General features: G+C 37.6%; 2 protein-coding genes across 3 annotated transcripts; one reads left to right on the top strand and one right to left on the bottom strand.

Annotated features, from left to right (window-relative positions):
• Window positions 1–1,240: 1,240 nt before the first annotated feature.
• On the bottom strand, window positions 1,241–9,740 carry nat15 (N-acetyltransferase 15 (GCN5-related, putative)). 2 transcript variants are annotated; one of them, XM_023266927.3, is made up of 7 exons: window positions 9,532–9,740; window positions 7,865–7,983; window positions 7,524–7,653; window positions 6,738–6,834; window positions 5,013–5,247; window positions 3,359–3,524; window positions 1,241–3,267 (listed from the first exon to the last, which is right to left on the bottom strand). In XM_023266927.3, exons 2-6 carry the CDS (start codon window positions 7,972–7,974, stop codon window positions 3,368–3,370), a joined length of 729 nt encoding a protein of 242 aa, XP_023122695.1. In that variant the 5' UTR covers window positions 7,975–7,983; window positions 9,532–9,740; the 3' UTR covers window positions 1,241–3,267; window positions 3,359–3,367. The 2 variants fall into 2 exon arrangements, with proteins under 2 accessions (XP_023122695.1, XP_023122694.1); XM_023266926.3 differs by having other exon boundaries at window positions 7,865–7,980.
• Window positions 9,741–12,870: 3,130 nt separating this feature from the next.
• On the top strand, window positions 12,871–19,256 carry dnase1 (deoxyribonuclease I). The gene is made up of 9 exons (XM_023266941.3): window positions 12,871–13,029; window positions 14,134–14,272; window positions 14,602–14,690; window positions 14,970–15,050; window positions 15,800–15,915; window positions 16,543–16,655; window positions 16,753–16,907; window positions 17,784–17,877; window positions 19,094–19,256. Exons 2-9 carry the CDS (start codon window positions 14,135–14,137, stop codon window positions 19,142–19,144), a joined length of 837 nt encoding a protein of 278 aa, XP_023122709.1. The 5' UTR covers window positions 12,871–13,029; window position 14,134; the 3' UTR covers window positions 19,145–19,256.
• Window positions 19,257–19,561: the final 305 nt, after the last annotated feature.

Genomic DNA, 19,561 nt, shown 5'->3' with positions numbered 1-19,561 from the left:
TCTTGTGATTACATATATATCAGTAAAACTTCTTATGTTCTTATGTTCATCAGAAGTTTCACTGTTATTTTCAGGGTCCTGCTAGTATTTACCGTCTCACTGTCATGACTTGCTAGAAATGTAAGAGAGCTAATGTTAAAGTTTTTTTTTCTTTTTTCTTTGGGCTTCCTTACCTTTTGGAACAAATGATAAAACAGAAATATGCTTATCACTGACTAAAGGAAAGAATTGGCACGTGTCATTTGTTAATACCATTTTATGTTTTTAATTGTGTGTCTGTTGTACTCGTAGATACACATTTTTACCATTAACCATGATTAAAAAGTAAAGGAACCTGGAGTTAAACTGATTCAACTGGAAAATTACAAGACTAAACATGGAACACCTCCTAACAATCAGCAGAGGGGGGCATTGCTGCTTTTTCAGTTAAAAATGGGATTTATATTTCTGTTATTTCAGAATAATATCTTTTTCTCTGGGTTGACACTAAATGCGATTCCCTGCTGCTTTGGTGCAGCTGAAACAATACAGCCGGCTAATATATAATAATTGCCCTATTTTAATTGGTCTCCTTCATCGTGAACTCAGACGACAGATTTGTTCTGCAGAATCCATGACGTAAAATCAAAGAGAGCAGAGAACTGACATTACCTCAGCAATGAGACACGAGGACTTGACAAAGGGTGAAGCTGAGGTATGACCGCCTCTCATCTGCCCTTCAGATGACAAGAAACACACCTCATGAAAAATGACTTTAAAGAGGAAAGACTGACTCATCACAGCTGCAACACTGTGAAAGAAGATAATAGGAGGCTGAATACCAAAGAGCAGCATTCATCAGCTGCAAAACTGGCACGTACTATTCTAGTGGTTTATATAATGTGTTACAGGGCAACGTATGGAAACCTTTAAAGACACCGACATATCTCTGATCAAACAGCTCTTAATCAATCAGGCATTATGAGAAAATCAACCCCTTTTCGTCTCCTACATGCGCTTCAGTGATTGCAAAGCATCATTTTGGCAGAATATAATGCAGCTGTATGGTACCAGATGGGTCAATATATAATTGAGGGACCTTTGAAGTCCATGGGATATATCTTGCATACATTTTTATTAAAAATAGAAAAAAAACTAATGGTTTTTATGTTTATTATGATCAAGTCTTTACAAATTCCATCATTATTTATAATGGAAACAATCACTTATTAATAAAAAATGACAGGATATCACTAAAATGTCAACTATGTATATTTTAATCTTATTCTACAAACCAAAAGTAAGGATTTGATTTTGACCATTTCTTTAATCTGTCTCTTTCAAGTCCTAAGAAATGTGTAGAAGTGCAACACTGAGTCACAAACTGTTGAAACAATGGCATATTGGGAATGAAAACAAGGCTCAGGTTTATGACAATCACAATGAAAATGTTAGAACAATGTAAAATAGTCGTACAGGGCAGTCAGACTGACTCAGTCTTTACAATCACCCAAATGAAACTAATTTATTGCATATACAATGTCTGAAATTTTCATTTGAATCACCTTTCCAGGGCTGGTAAAGTGAGAAATGTTCTCCCTTTTAACAATGAATATGCAGCTTTCACAGTCACCCTTACATTTTCAGAGCTATGTCATGTATAAAATCTAACATTTGCTCACAGACTGATACATTGGATGCAAAAAAACCAAGTCAAACAAAATGCGATAAAATTGATAAACTACAACGTTGCTCTCTGACAAAGTTACCATCAACACCATCGGTCTTCCGTGAACAGATCTCGCTAACATTTGGCACTTACTAGGTGCTACTTTCGGACCCTGTGTGCATATAGACGCTCACACAGACACACACGCCTGCATGCACGCAGGCACACGAGGTGGCTGATGTTTGCATTTGGAACATTACTTTCTAATTTCATCTACAGGCCGGCATAAAAATCTAATCTGGGCCAATATTTTAAAATCTGGACAAACAAATGGACATTTCTCTACATTAGCAGCAATATTACAGCCAGAGAGCAGCAGACACACAGGACTGCAGCCAGTTACCATTAAAACCTCTAAAATAAGGAGCCAAGCACTTCTCCTTTCCTCTTGGAAGAATTATACATGGGCAACATTGGAAACAGCTTAGAAAGGCTGCTTTGTTTGAAGTTCAGACCATATTTTTAGACTTTCAATAAGTACTACATAACATGAGCTGTCTGTAAATGTTGTGTTGCAGTGAGCACTGACCCAGTGGTTTACTGCAACATGTTGGTCTTTCTCTACTCATGTACAGTCACTAGTTGAGTTAATGCACAGAACAAAGGGATGGTTTCATGAATGTTGAAAAGGAAAATTCCAGCCGCTACTGAATAAATGACCTCTCTACTTCATGCCTCAAAGTTTTCAGTGTATAATTAGCTCTATCTGAACCTATTGCCTATTAACTCATCTCTAGATTCACAGGCCACTGAAGCTGAATTTGTTCTTTAGTGTCTATTTTACAAACTGGAATTGACTCTGAATTCAGTCTATACTCAGAAAAGGGACAAGGATGGGTTATCTTAAAACTAGGCCTACGAACAGCATAGAATAGACATACATGTAGAGAATTTATATATTAGCTTAGTATATATAATATACAAACAGTATACATCGTCTCTGACAGTAGTGGACAGGATGAAGGGAGACAAAGATAGGCAGGGTTGAACCTTAAGTCTCCGTACGATTCCCAGTGTGTCTATTAAACCCCTTTCACACCAAAACTACAACCTGTGTTTGCCATTTGTGTGTGTGGATCAGCATATGTGAACCAGGTGCTCCGCTCTGCTCTGACTGGCCTGATAGCGGGTCTGGCACGGCTCGGCTCGGCTCTGGAATGACTGGGTGAACACAGGTTACAATAAGACTAACTATGAGATAGTGTGATATATATAGATATATATATATGTATTTATTTATTTATGGACTAGTATAGAAACTGAATAACTAAAAAAATCCTGTGGTTTTCCCAGATCACACCCCCTATCAGTGTGAACACAACATTGCACTTTAATGATGTTGCAAAGCAACAACCCTGCAAACCCGAATCCTGTGAACAGTGCTTAAATGTGGATTTCATCGAGAGTAATATTCTGGAAATGTGAAGGGTCAAACGCAGGTGGAACCTGAGTCCTGTGTCACACAGAGTGTGGAAAGCTGTACAAGACTGAGAATGAGTGTTCGTGTACATCTTGGTGTGTACAGGGGAAGACTGACAAAAATCAGAACAGCTGCGCTCCTGAAAAATAACAGAAGAAATCAGACATCTAGAGATGTTTGAAGCTAGACAGGACAAAAGTGTAACTCTTGTCGCTATAACTACCACCCACCGTGTGGCGTCACATTGTTCTGCTGTACTGTATGCCGGTCTTGGAGGCGATGTTGGACCAGGGGAGCAGAGAGCGCAGCAGGGACTGGGCCTGACGGTACAGCCGCTGAGGGATGGAGCAGGGGCTCAGGCTGGCCAGGGCGGAACCGATGTGCTGGATATAGTCAGTGGAACGGGATGTTAAGGAAAATGTGACAACATTTACACCTGGACATGTCAGGTCAGCTGTTTGGAAATACAAGAAGGCTCTCACTCTCACTGGAGCACAGATCCCAAGTAAAATCATCATTTACCAGAATTTCTGGACTATAAGCCGCTACTTTTTTCTCACGCTTTGAACCCTGTAGCTTAAACAATGATGCGGGTAATTTATAGATTTTTTCAGGCTAACGAGCTTCATGCCACCAATACGTTTAGCCTCGTCACATCAGACCAATGAAATTACTGAGCAGGTCACAGTGGACCAATGAAACTGTTCAAATTAAATCAAACACACTCACACTAAATTCTTCAAATCAATTATTTTGCGCTTCATGCACACACCCTCATCATGGAAAACACACAAAGAAATGCATATGATGCAGCTTTTAAGTTAAAGGCAATCGATCTGGCTGTAAGCTTGGCATCAATGAATCGATGGTGAGACATTGGAGTCGGCAGCGTGAAGAACTGACTCAATGCAAAAAGATGACGAAAGCTTTCAGAGGTAATAAAAGCAGATGGCCCGAACTTGAAAACGTTCTTGAAGGCTGGATGAACACACGCAGAGCAGACAGCCGAGGTGTTTCCACCATGCAGATGCACTGCCGTGTTACAGGCACTGTTCAGAAAAAAGCATTTATTTAAAAGTAAAAAAATCTTTCTGTGTAAATATCTCATGTTACAATGTGGACACCTGCAGCTTACTGACATATGTGGCCTATATATGTACAATTTTTTTTTCTTTTTAAATTTAGCGGGTGCGGCTTATATTCAGGTGCGCTCAATAGTCCAAACATTATGGTATTTTTCATAATAGGCTACTCTGTGATATTCAGGAGATGAGAACTAATATATTTCTTAGGTTTAGAGAAAAATGGTCTGTTGATATTTGGTATAAAGCAAAATTACAACCTTATTGTCTTATAAAGGACAGATACAGTGTGGAACCTAATGTGAAATATAATTTAAGGAAAACACAGAGATCCCTCTGTGCACAGTTACACTCAGGAACCATCAGCTTTAGAGACTGGGAGGTTTAATGCTGCTCCAGAGAAGGACAGAGTTTGTTTGCTGTGTAATTTAGGTGAAGCTGAGAATGAGCTTCATTTTATGTTTTACTGTCCTGTAGATGAAGATATCAGGGAGGAACTATTCAGTCAGATGTCCTCTGTTTATTTTGATTTCTTTTGGTTGGATGACCATGAAAAATTAGAGTTATGTTTTAGAAGAGGAACCTTTTCATGGCAGAATTTCTTTGCCAGTCCCGGGATAAAAGGCAACATATTTAGTTTAAGGACGGAGCAGCAGAATAATTTGTGTTTTGGACGTATTGCTGCAATGTTAGTGTATTGGTGTCTTGCAAACCAATGAGGGTTGGCATAAAGAAATCAATCAAAAAGCAGCTCAACACAACAGTAAATAAGTGTAGTCTCCCTGCTCTCACAAAAGGATATAATATTGTCCAGGGCGGGTGACCCCCGTTGATGTAGAGCACGTATGTGAATCCATCTTTGAGGACGCCTCGTATTGAGTAGTAGTAGGGCAGGTAGTGGTGCTGCCTGAAGTCCCTGTTCTCATAGAAGTGGATGGCAGTGTTGTTGGTGGTGAGGACGTGTAGGTAGATCGCCTTACAGTGATCCTGGGCTGTCGTTGAGATGTGCTCCTTCAAACTGTCCAGCAGTAAGGAGCCTGAGTGGTGGAGATGGATGGATGGAGGGATGGATGGATAGATAGATAGATACTTTATTAATCGGTAATATATATCACAACAGAGCACTATAAATGAAGCACTGTGGTACTACAGAGACACCCAAGCTTACAAAATCAGATTCTCCGGATATACAACAATGTACTTGTTTGGTAGAGACCACAGCAAGAATCATATCATCCTTTTTATATTTGCTTCGGTGGAAACTACTTTTTTCACTAAAAGTGTGACTAAAACAGCAAATACAATCGAATGGCATATACAATACATTGTTCAGCTTTAGTCACATGACATTCATCTGGGTGCATCAGTAGAGAGCAAATGGAAAAAGATTAAAGGGAGAAGGAACAAACAGGAGACAAGGTTATAGAGATGCTGCGCTCCTTTATGTCATCAAATATTCATGAACATTTGGCAGCAAGAAGGGAAAACTTCATCCAGTGGAGCATTTTTCAATATTTATGGATTACAAATTCAAAGACTCCAAGTCTCAAATCAGGTCAAGTCGTACTGCAGATGAGTTTAATTCTAGTCACAAGTCTCAAGTCTGACTTGAGTCCAAGTCTGAATGCTACAGTTCCACACCAAAACACAGCAGAGCAAATGAACACCTGAGAACATTAGATGGCATTGTACCAGTGCACTCCAAGTCTCGCTGAATTTAAATAAATGAACCTTTAATGAGATATTTGTCTATAATATACACCTTGTTCTTAGCCCGTAGTTTTTTTGATACAACTGGCACTATTTTAACCCTCCTGTTGTCCTCATTTATGGGCACCAAAAAATATTGTTTCCTTGTCTGAAAAAAAATCCAAGAATTCAGCAAAAAAAAATCCCCAAATTTCTGAAAATTTGCAAAACCTTCAGGAAGAAAATTCCAATAATTCCTTAGAAGTTTCCCTTAAAAGTTTTATTTTAAAAAAAAAAAATCCTCCAAATGTGGCAAGAAATTTCTTGTAAATATTTTCAAAAAATAAGTAAAAATCTGCCAAAAAATTCCTAAAAATATCTAAAGTGATTACATATATATCAGTAAAACTTCTAATATTTTCTTAAAGAACATTCACAAAAAAAATCAATTGATTGATTTTTTTTGTGAATGTTCTTACGAAACATTTTTAACATTTCTTGTTTCCCACCAAAAAATTTTCAAAAATTTCCCAAAATGTTGAAAATGTGGACATTAGAAGTTTCACCGGGGAAAATTTTTTTTCTCAACATTTTCAAAATTTAAAATGGGTCAATTTTGACCCACAGTACAACACGAGGGTTAAGTATCCTGAATTAATTTGCTGTTTTAAACTACAGACATTTTCAAAACATGACAGAAATTCTGCAACTTCCATGCAAATTTATTGGAAATTTATTTGCATGTCAGGACTCCCAGCAGTCAGACCACAGCCTCAGCTGGAACTCCTACTGACTCATGTATGTTTGTGTGTCTGTGAGTGTGAAAGGGTAGCAGTACCTATGCCATGTTTCCTGAACTCTTTGACCACTCCCAGGCTGAGGATGTAAGCTACCTGTGTGTCCACAGGAAAACTGGAGGCCAGGATGTCTCCATCCTAACAAACACAGAAACACATGGACAGAGGGAAAACCATGAAATGAAATGCACCATTCTCTATGAGCAGAAAATAGAATACTACAGCATCCACAATGGATTCTGAAGCAAAACTACATCCGATTCAGTATTAATTTCTGCTGAAATGGCAGTTATCTCTGTAATCTCGTGAGTATGCTCTGAATTTCCTCTCTGGGTGCTGTCCGTCACTGTCGTAATCTTTGCCTAGGCAAAATACCCACAGGATGGGCAGATTCCAACATGCAAATCCTGTGCCAAGGGTACATTACTGAGGGAACAGCTTATGAAATATTCAGCCGATCGTGAGAGGTACAGATTTCAGATAACAGATTTGCCAGATTACTGCATTGCTTTCAGACAGAAGTCAGAACTTGCACTGAATGAAGTTGTGAGTCTTTAGAATTGTTAGACATTTACATACACTCCACCCTTTATTCCTGATTGTAACTCATCACCCTGTTATCCCTCATTTCCTACCTCTGACTGATGAGTCTAACTTGGTAAAGGGCATAAGGTTTGTCTAATTAGCACACTAAAAACAGACTCCACTATCTCAGTGATCTACATTTGACATTTCTAACTGGCAGCTGACACCAATAAACTCAGTGACACTATCTCCAGAGAACACAGCTTCAGAGAGAGACTGCACGACCCAACAGCACATCATACCTCTTTGTGTACTTTGGTTCGGCCTTTGATCTCGGCCACAATCATTCCCACGATGCCTCCTCTGAAGGTGGCAGCGAGGGAGAAGAACTTCTTGTTGGAGGTGATGTCTTGATACCATGAGTCTGGGTACCTGGAGCCAAAAGTCAGCATTCATGAGTCAGAAAGCTACTCAGACGCCTAAAACTTTGCAAAATAATGGAATTCTTTACAACAGGAGTCATACAAATTCTATAATCAAATCCCCGGTTAACTCCTGGGATGCAGTGAATAGACACACATCAGTACAGATCAAGAAAAAGTAAACTAATTTGTGTAAATGGTAGTAGAATACGACATCTTACTCGATTGGAAACCAATCACCACAGAGCAGCTTGACATTCTCTATGTCATCGTGGCAAAGGAAGCGGAGCTGGACTTCACTGAGAGCTGTGGGAGGCACCACGTCACTCATTCACACCTGCTGGGACCAACAGAGAGCACAGAAAGGTTTGATGAGTCTGCAAAAGAAGGCAGAGTGTCAGACTATCCAGCCTATTCAGACAATTAAGAGCACATGCCAGTAAAGTCCATTACTGAAAACATTACCTCATGCATTCTTTATTGTGTTTGGGTGACGGAGGTTACAAGTCACTGTGTGTGTCCAACTTACCTACATTCAAACATGTTTGACTAAGTGCATTTTTAGCAAAACATCTTTGTATCAGAACATGAAAACTAGCTAAACGTAATTTAAAAATGTAAATGAATAGCCAAACCTGGCATAATATTACAAAATGTGGTGAAAGGAAATGCAGTCATGGATTGTCAGGAAATTAAACTACTTTTAAAATCAATCATTTAGTGCTCAAACTAAATTATAAAATATAATTGCGGGACTTTTTCTAACATAGTTGACAGGTATCATAGTTGACATTTTTGCTGTTTTCAGGCCTAAAATCAACATATAACAACTATAACCAAACACCACGTGGCATTTAAAGAAAGGCTCTTCTAAATATTATATATACAATTGAATAAAATTGAAATTGAAAGTTATTTATAAAGATATTGTAATAAACCTGTTGACATGCCATAAATCCACACTTGACTCACACACTGCTTTATGTTAAATAACTCAGAAAGCCTTGGACTCTGGACAGTCTTTTCTTTGGGAATTAACACACTTCCTTGAGAGGTGGTTTTGTAATGGATAATTAGTTAAGAGTGATATCTCGGACACAGATACAATTTGTTTTTTTAAAGAAAAAAAGATATACAGCCAAAAAAAGAAATATCTGTCATGATTATCTCAACTTAATAAAAAGAACACAATCCAAACTATTTTTGAATAAACTCATTTTATTATTGTTTAGCTAATTAGAAGGTGGTTGTTATTAAATTCGGACGGTTATTTAGTTGACATTTTAGTGATATCCAGTCATTTTTTATTAATAAGAGGATTTGTAAAGACATGATCATAATGAACATAAGTTTTTTTTTTTTACTTTTAATGAAAATGTATGCAAGATATATCCCATGGACTTCAAAAGTCTGTCAATTATATATTGACCCATATATTCAATATTGACTAAACTGTTGATTATTTGCTTAATTAATCATTTGGTCCACAAAACGACACATAATATGATTGATAAAGACATGTCTGTACATAATGCATTAACTCTTGTGATCGACCCTTGACAGGACAGACTCAAACAAGGTCCTGTCAGCTGACAATGTACAAGTTCAGCCTATTTTACATGTTTCTATAAACACAAGTTATTCAAATATTCATCATTATATTCTTTATGTTGACAGAAAGACCAAAAATGGACCCTGCCACTACCTGTAACAACACCGCCGCTTTCTCTTTCTGCTGGTTTATCCACATTTTAGCGGACTGTTAAATCATAATACTGAGACACAGACAACAGATAAAAACTGTAAACCGTTAAAGTAACAGCCGCTTGTTAAGTAGCATGCAGGCTAACCGTCGCTAACGGTAGCGAACTAAGCTAAGCTAACTTACCTTGTTTCAACACTCGGACCGGAGGAAAGTCGAACAGAATGGGATTCCGCGAGCATCAATCGGTACAGTCACTCCTCCGGACACAGCATGATAGAGCACCGGTTTCCTACCGACTCTCAAAGCCGTTTCATTCCTGTGCTAATGCTACACAGAGAGCTCCGCTAGCCAGAGCATTGCCTGTTTTCTTCCTGTTTGTGGCTGCTGCGCGAGTGACGTCGCACTGAAGGCGGTTTCTTCTCGTCGCTCGTAGGTTGGAGCCGAACACGTTATCGCGTCAGCGCCACCTACTGGACTGAAGAAGGAACACAGCGCTGAGTCTGAACTGTTGCTGCTGCACATAATACTAAGCACCTCTCAGGAGCAGTTTTAAAGAGGAACATGGCAGGATTAGCTCCAAAAATATAAAAAATAACATTAAATAAATAAACACGTACATACATAAAAAATAATAACAATAATAAAAAAACAAATAAATCAAAAAATAGTAAATATTTGTGTACATACATACAAACATAATAATAACAATAATAAATAAATAAATAAATGTGTACATACATGCAAAAATAACAACAATGGTAAATAAATAAATGTGTACATACACACAAAAATAACAACAATAATAAATAAATTAATTAAAATAATGAATAAATAAATACATACACGCATACATATATACAAAATAATAATAACAATGATAAATACATAAATAAATAAATGTGTGCATACATACAAAAATAATAATAATGATAGATAAATAAATAAACAATACATACATACATACATGCATACATACATACATACATACATACATACATACATACATACATACATACATACATACATACATACATACGCAAACAAACAATGAATTACAAAAAAAATACTGCACTAAGTACTCAGCTGTATATATTGTACATATTATTGTTATTATAATTATTTTCATTACTGTACATATGGTTAGTGCTGCTTTGAAAGTTGTTGTTACTGTAACACTGGAAATTTCCCTGACATGGAGAGTAATAAAGGATTATCTTATCTTATCTTAATTGTGGTGACTGAGAATGTATGAAAACTAGGATAAAAAAAGGCCAAATACTTAGCTAAAAGTAATCAATAAGTGCTGGATAAATGGTTGAACTAGCTAAAAGGAATTTAAAAGAGGAAGAATCTGTGGAATATTGGTTTATATAGCTAAAAGTAATAAGCACAGTGTAAACTGTGTCTGCCTCTGTTAGTACAAAAACCACAAACAATCAGTTTCAATGAGATCGTATTCAGTGAACTTTAGTCTCATTTTATATACTTATATACAGAAAGTAAAGTGAATGTGGCAGCAAATGTTGATGCTTTTAAAGATATTCCATTTTGGCATGAAACCCAAGTAAACATGGATCAAATGACCTTCAATCAACTCTCTTTATCATGTATTTATGCCACCTGCTGTCTTCCCATTCCTTCTGCGAACACGACAAATCGCTTTTATTAACCATCTGCGCACCAGTTAAATTAGTCAGTACGGTAGTAGGTACAGTAACTAGTTATAGCATTTATTATTCTCAACTTTATTAATAGAGATAAAGCACTGTGTTTAAAATTAAAAGAGAAATATCCCCATTTCTCTGTGTTTACATACAAACATATACATGTCAAAACTATTAATAATATTGTTGCATATTTGGAAGGTTGAAGGTGCATTTGAAAGAGTATCTTTTAGAAATAAAACACTTTTTCTCTTTCTAAATCCATCCCAGATACATTTTAAAGCACCACAGCTACTGCACTGTTTGGTTCAACATTTTTTGAAATAGATTTCAAAAATTTTTTTGCATGCATACCTTCAATTTAAAATCAAGTTAAATGTTTTAATGTGCAATCTTTGCATTAAATGTGACAAAATGTATTTTTCAAGAAAACACTACCTTCAGATATATCCTGTCTGTGCACATTATGAGCACTGCTGCCATATCCATCAATATCCTTAAACTTATTAAACCACCGGCTCCATATGTGGGGACTGAATATGGTGCTTATAAAAAGTATTCAACCCAATTAGAAGTTTCTCCCACTTTTTTGCTTTTCAACATTGACTCATTTACTAAAAAGACTCTTTCGTGTCAAAGTGAACACAGATTTCAACCAAATAATGCCAACTACTGATTTTTAGGTATTTTTTGGCAATCAATCAATCAAAATTTATTCTATAGTCCTTTACAACAGCCCAAAGGGTGACCAAAGTGCTTCACAGTGAAAAGCTAGAGAATAACTTAAAACAATACAGTAACTTAAAAACAGGACAATCACACTCACACTCACACCTACAGGCAAATTTAGAATAATCAGTTGTATAATCAGAAAATATATAATTGCCTCAGTGTTCACGAGTTCATGAGTTGTTATTAGTAGATGCACTTTAGCCTGTCTTAGTCAGTCTTTCACATCTGGACACTGCAAATTTTTCATGGAATATATTTTATATTTCAGTGTCAGATTAAATGCAAACAATGCACACTGAAAGCATTCGACTTGAGATGAAATTGAAGATATGCATTTAAAAGTATTTATATGTTTATGCTTAAAAATTGGAAAATATGTAAATAAAACAAAAATTGCATCATTGTCAGTTTAGGCTAGCGTTTTATCTGACAGTTTTGTGAGGATTATTAAGGATGTTTTTACCTTTACATGTTACGATCCAAGCTCTAGGGTCAGCTGGATGTAACAAAAATAACCAGATGTTATTTAGTTCAGGCCAAGAAATTCATTGCTCAGTAGCAAATTGAACATAAAAGTTGTCAAACAAAGCAAAACAAGGCTGGTGGGTGATGCCAAATCAAAGAACAAAATAAAACCAAACAAAGGCTGCAACGACATCTTAGAGTATTCTTTAGTAAAACTCTACAGGATTTGCACATTTGGATTTGGTCATCTACATTTTGGGAAAGCATCTGTGAGCTGCCACCTTCAGGTTCCTCCACAGATGTTGTGTGAAGTCTGGTCTTGGGTTGAGCTGCTCGAGGATTAAATATTTGTTCTTAAGATGCTCCAGACTCGTCTCAGCTGTTTAGTAAGTGAACCATGGTCTCAGTCTCTGGTCACGTATGGCAGGTTTTCTTCAAGGGCTTCTGTGTAGCTGTCATCCTTCCCTTTGTTCTTATCAGCGTTTTTGCTTGATATGAGAAAATCTTATTAGTTATATTTTGTGTTGTTTTTAGTGGTTAGTATGAAAATGAATGTTTTGTTTGAACTGAACTGAATTAAAACTAATCCTAACAATCTGTTTAACCCAAAAATTAGAGACCTGAAAACCTGAAACACACCTCCTCTCCTCACTCCTCCCCATCCTGCCATGGTCACATGCACCAGCATGGAAATAAAAACCTGATGGGGGACGCCGAGTCGTTCTGCTCAGAAATTGAACTGGAGTCTGCAGGGATTCAGACAAGCAAACCTCTGTGTTCGATTTAAATTCTCCTTCCACACAGCGACACACAGCAGCAGGTAGAGACCACCTCTGACTCTTTCTCTTACAATACTTTACTATAAATGAATTATCTGGTGTCATGCTTTACGCACAGCTAGAATGTGGCCGTGTAACCTAGGTAACAGGATAAGTAGTGTGTAACTTCATTCCTTTGAAGAACAGCTCATTAAATAGGAAATAGGGTTGAACTGCCAAGAACAACGATCTTGTTATCATGCGTCCAGTGCAGCAGGTGTTCCATCCATCTCTCACTCCCACAACAAGTCTGAGACCTTTAACTGTTTGCACTCATTTGGCCTGATTATCAGAAGCAGCATTTCTATTAGTACGTCTCTATTTGGATCAGTGGCTTGTGTTGTAGCAGACAGAAGCAGCAGATCAGCGATAATCCACTCATTCGCTCAGGGGGAACTTATTCCAGTCCATAAGCAAACAATAATATCCATCAGGTACAATAAACTAACGTTAAAAGGCTCATCTTTATTTGAAATGACTTATTTCTGATTGTCTGAGTAACTTCCAGGGGACATTATTGAACATTTACGATGAAAGTCAGCAGACCAGCCAGCACTGTGTCTGATTATCTGAGTATCACTGCTGTACATTAATAAACGTCCAGATAAATTATTTAACTATAGCAAAAGCAAGTTCTAAACCAGTGAGAAAAAAGTAGATACAGCAAAGTCACCACTCCTAAAACAACACGATATCAGTAAAAAGTTAAATTATCATAATTTCAAGGCAAAGGATGCATCACACATGCATAAAAGATGACCACAATCCTATCAAAACTACATTTAATTACATAACCATGATGTATTCAGTCATATGTGCTTCTACACACCCCAGATATCATTTAATTTTTATTAATGTTGGCTTCAGGGATAACAACACATGATACTGAGTGCTATATTAATATAATGACTATCAACAACTTCATTTTGGACTCATGAAGAACCTTTAAATGATCAAATAGTAAAGGTTAAGTTGTGATTCAATGATTAATGACAGTGACTATGATTAACTGTGTCATGCAAATGAATGAAGATGTCTCTATAACTGCTTCCTTTAATGGATATTTATATTTTATCGAATTTGAACATGTGGCCTCTGTGGTTCAGGATGCGTCTGCTGTGTTCTCTGGGTCTGGTTCTGGCCCTGCTGCATGTTTCCACATCTCTGCTGCTGGGAGCCTTTAACATCAAGACCTTTGGAGACACGAAAGCCTCCAACGCCACCCTGATGAACATCATCAATACGGTCAGAAACGTTTTCTATTTTCATCTAGTATTCTTTAGGTGCTTCCTTAGGTGTGTGGAAAAGTTTAGAAAGATTAGAAAGAAAGAAAGAACAAGTCTGCAGCGCAGAGACGTTAAAAGAGCCATTCTTCAAATGCAAGACTGCCTAAGATACCAGTTCCTGCATCGAAATGAAGGAACTGACTCTTACTCTCCTCATCTAATCATGAACATCCAATCATGAACTTGTGATTATTATGCTAAAAGTAAACCTTATAAGAGACTTGATGCCACAGGAGTGACAGAAAGCTTTGCTCTGTGTTTTTTTGTTGTTTTTTTTTTTTTTTGTAGATTGTCCACCGCTATGACATCCTTCTGATCCAGGAGGTCAGAGACAGCGATCTGTCAGCAACCAAGAAACTCATGGAGCTCGTCAACAAGTGAGACAGACTGCAAACTTTACATGCATAGTAACATTAAACACAGCTGGAAGGTTGTGAGTTTCTACTAAAGTCTGTACAAAGGAGGGCAACAACTTGATAATAAAATTATGCTTTTCATATTTATCTATGTGTGTGTGTGTGTGTGTGTGTGTGTGTGTGTGTGTGTGTGTGTGTGTGTGTGTGTGTGTGTGTGTGTGTGTGTGTGTGTGTGTGTGTGTGTGTGTGTGTGTGTGTGTGTGTGTGTGTGTGTGTGTGTGTGTGTGTGTTTTCTCCTAGAAATGGCCCTGAGTTCGGGTACATTGTCAGTGAGCCTCTGGGTCGCAGCACCTATACGGAGAGATATCTCTTCCTCTACAGGTACAAAGAGGGGCAGTTATAAAGCCATCATGATGGTAAAACTGAACTGATAAAAAGTTTCACCCGAAACGAAACAGAAATATTTCTACTTGTTGCTCAGGACAGTGGACTTCTTTCTCTGGAGTTCAGTATTTTTCATCTGAAGTGTCACTAAAGGGCATATTTTGGTGCCTAATGTGTTCTAAAATCAAAATGCATTTAGGTTGTTGACTTCCCTATTATATAAATTTGAAGTTGAAAACACTGTATAATTTAAGTTTCTCAAAACACTTATGGTATGACATCAATACTGAAAAACTAAGTTTGTAAAACAAACAAAGCAGAAAAGTTAGATTAACAAAGTGCAGCAAAGTACACCTTGAATTTCTATCTGAGGCATAACGTTTACGCTTTATTACAATGCAATGACCAAATGGTAAATATTATTCAGTTTCCATTCTCAGAAAAAATAATTATATAAAACTCATATGAATGACTGCCATACTCAAATCTAAAGGTGGTCCAGTGAAATATTAGCGTGTGCAACTCTTTTGTTTGGCCAGGCATTGTATATACACACATGCATCCCAGATCAACCAACCTGCCCTCTTGTGGTCATGAAAAAGCAAAAAAAACTGACTGACTTGTAGTTATGTGACCAGCTGGGTAAGTGACAGAGCTGATGGACCTCATCTACTGCCAGAAAACTGCCCATTAGCATTCTGCAAACAGCAAATCAGATGTTGTTGAATGGTATGTTTCCTCTCCAGGCTGCAGACAGTGTCAGTGGTGAGAAACTACACCTATGATGACGGCTGTGAGCCCTGTGGGACCGACACCTTCAACAGAGAGCCTTTTGTTGTCATGTTCACCACCACATACACCGGTAGGCTTCAGAACAGTGCGAGAACAGAGAGTTCTGCTGCTGTTTCACCTTCACATGTTAGTGATGTCAGTCAAAATCTTTGAGATCATGAGATGTTTTAATAAGAGATGCTCCTTCACAAAATCGCACAATTTTAGCTTAAAACTTGAACATACTATGAGCTTACATCATCAGGGTTTATAGCAGCTGCAGAGGATTTAAGTCTAATTCATTGCAGACATTCACTACCATTCAAAAGTTTGGGGTCATCCAGACACTTTCATGTTTTCCATGAAAACTCACACTTCTATCCATGTGCTACATAACTGCACAAGGGTTTTCTAATCATCAATGAGCCTTTCAACACCATTAGCTAACACAATGTAGCATTAGAACACAGGAGTGATGGTTGCTGGAAATGTTCCTCTGTACTCCTATGGAGATATTCCATTAAAAATCAGCTGTTTCCAGCTAGAATAGTCATTTACCACAATAACAATGTCTACACTGGATTTATCATTCATTTAATGTTATCTTCATGGAAAAAAAACTGCTTTTCTTTCAGAAATAAGGACATTTCTAAGTGACTCCAAACTTTTGAACTGTAGTGTATCTGCAACTCTAAAATTTTCTCTTTTTTTTTTATAGCTGTGAAGAACTTTGTTCTGATCCCCCAGCACACTTCTCCAGATTCTGCTGTGGAGGAGCTGCAGGCTCTCTATGATGTGGTGGTCGATGTCCGCAAACGCTGGAACACCAACGTGAATATTCTCTTCAAACATAGATCAAAAGACAGGTGTGAATTTGGTGAAAGTGGGTGTAAGTGTGGCTGAATCATCCATCACCGTCTCTCTGCAGGACATTGTGCTGCTGGGCGACTTCAACGCAGGCTGTAGTTACGTATCAGGGTCTGACTGGCAGAAGATCCAGATCTTCACAGACAAGAGCTTCCACTGGCTGATCCCTGATGACGCCGACACCACAGTGGGTCACACAGAATGCCCTTATGACAGGTAGACACACACACACACACACACACACACACACACACACACACACACACACACACACACAATCAGCTGCAATCATACACAGACTCCCAGTTCCAATCCATCAACCCTTCATCAGCATCAGTGGGTCTAAAATGACCCGGTCAGGTCGTTCTTTATATATTTTCTCTATATTTTTAATAAAAAAAATGTATCGTTTCATATTCCAGCTATTCCTCAATAAAAATGTTTCTGATATCATTCCATTGACGTTTTTATGTTACTTTTTATGCTTTTAAAGAAACTGTAATATCTGTAGTACTACCCCAAGCTCTTTATCACTGATAATATCATACAAGAGGTGATGGAGGGACGGAGAGCAGCAACAGCTGGAGGAAAAGAAATGGAGGTTGACATTTTCTATTGCTGTTCTGTGTAATATTCTTCTTTTTCAATTATCAGAATGCTCAAAATGTGTTATAAAGTGAAAAATAAACATATTTCAAACATGAAATCATTCTTGTGTGGACCAAAATATAATACAAATAATTATTCTTAACCAAAATGACAAAAAAAAAAATTGGCAAAACGCCCCCCTACATTGATTCTTATACGGGTCATTTTTGACCCACTTATGGAAGAGTGTAGGTCCAATCACTGGAGCATCTAAGGGTTAAGCAGCAAATTGGGCCATTAAGAGACTGTGTTGCACGTTGTCTTAGAAATCTAGATGTGATTCTTGAGCTAGTACTCCCATTATGTCAATTTATTATCTTTATTTTATTGTTTTTGTTTTCATTTTTGTTTTATTATTGTTGTAAAGCAGTGAATTTATTTCTGTAAAAGGTGCTCTATAAAGACTTTTTACCTACTTGTTTACTCATGTTTCTGTGTTTGTAGGATTGTGGTCACCACTGACATGATGAAGGGAGTGGTGCCGGGCAGTGCTAAAGTTTACGACTACATGACGGACCTGAAGCTCAGTCACAGTCTGGTAACAATGAAAGTCCAAACCGAATCATTACTGAGCTTCTTTTTCATCTGCTGGATTAGAAAACCCTGTTGGATGCTCCCCATGTTGTCTACATGTTCAGCTCTAGCAAACCGATCACTGCTGGTGGATGTAAAACACACTGAGGGAATGTCACCATAGAAACCAGATTTAAAACAGAGCAGTGTACCTGTTGTCGAAAGGATTGATCAGCATTGTGTTTCCTTGTTCGGCTTGAATATAACAGACGTTCATTTATATGTAAAAGTACTGCAGACCAGCTTTAATGCTCCATTATAATACAAAACTTTCACTTCACACCATATTTGTAGACCTGACAAAGGTGGTGTCATTTTGAAGTATTGCATTAGAAGATGGGATACAAAATGGTAAAAATCTATTTAAAAAAAAAAAAAAAAAGTGAGTTAGCTAGGAGTAAATATTTTCTGCTGTAGAAAGCATTTAACAATCAGCTGTCTCCACTTCTTTCAGTGTAGAACATGTTTAACACCAGATGACGAGAAAGAATAATCTCAATTTGCTTAATTTACTGAAATTCCAAAAGACCTCTTTCCTTTTTTTTTCATTAAACTCAGCCACAAACATTACAGTTGGAAAGACTAAGAAGCTCAGCAAAGATCTGAAAAAGCAAATCATTGACATTGATCCATTTCAAAGCAGCTGCAGATCCCCAAATCCTCTGTCCTCATGTATGCAACAATTGTTGCATACATGATTTAAATAATCAGTTTTGGTACTTTGTTTTTCCCTGTTTATTACAGTCATGTGTAAAATGTCCTCTACTGCCACCTTCTGGCGACACTGCACAGTTTATTTGCTCCACAACAGTTCATGGCATTACATTCTCTCTTCTGTCTTTGAAAGGTTTACCTCAGTTCTAATCAAACATTGCTTTCCTGCCTGGCTCAGGTTTCTCCAGCTACTGTACGCTGCCAGCTTGTACACTTCAACCCATTAACTGCAAACCACATTATAAGGATTTTAGACAGAAGAAATGGTCATCAGATATGCTAATTATACAAGATTTGTAGTTTCTGCACTACAGTGCAAAAAACCTCCAGTACACTGTATCCTGAGATGTTGGTAGAAGAGTGTTTAGATGAACAAACACAATTTATCTGTTTAATAATAGAAACCGATGCAATCTACTCCAACAAACTGTGCCACAAGGAAACAATGATTTCTCCGTGTCTTTCAGGCTTTGGCTGTCAGTGACCATTACCCTGTGGAGGTGACGCTGGCTGGTTAGACTGCTGCTGCCTGAAACCCCCAACACACCTCCAGGCTCAATCTACATTCAGTGCAAACCCAAACTATATCCAACCACAGATTAATGGAAATAAAGAAAATCTGCCAAATTATGTCATCGTAATGTAGCTTCTTGGAACAGGTTCACATCCCAGTCTGGTCCTAGGTTCTTCCTGTGTGGAGTTTGTATGTTCTTCCTGTGCATTTGTGGTTTTTCTCCGGGTTCCTCCCACAGTCCAAAGACATGCTGAGGTTAATTGGTGATTCTAAGTTGTCCGTATGTGTGAATGTGAGAGTGATTGTTTCTATATGTGATAGACTGGTGGCCTGTCCAGTGTGTCTATGGAATCACAGGAGTGCCATAACAAAAGATAAATCTGTTAAAAAATGAGGAAGTAAATGTGTAAATATAAAGAGG

This window comes from Amphiprion ocellaris, chromosome 19 (assembly GCF_022539595.1).
Source record: "Amphiprion ocellaris isolate individual 3 ecotype Okinawa chromosome 19, ASM2253959v1, whole genome shotgun sequence".
Taxonomy (NCBI): Eukaryota; Metazoa; Chordata; class Actinopteri; family Pomacentridae; genus Amphiprion; species Amphiprion ocellaris.
This window is presented reverse-complemented; position numbering and strand designations above follow the sequence as displayed.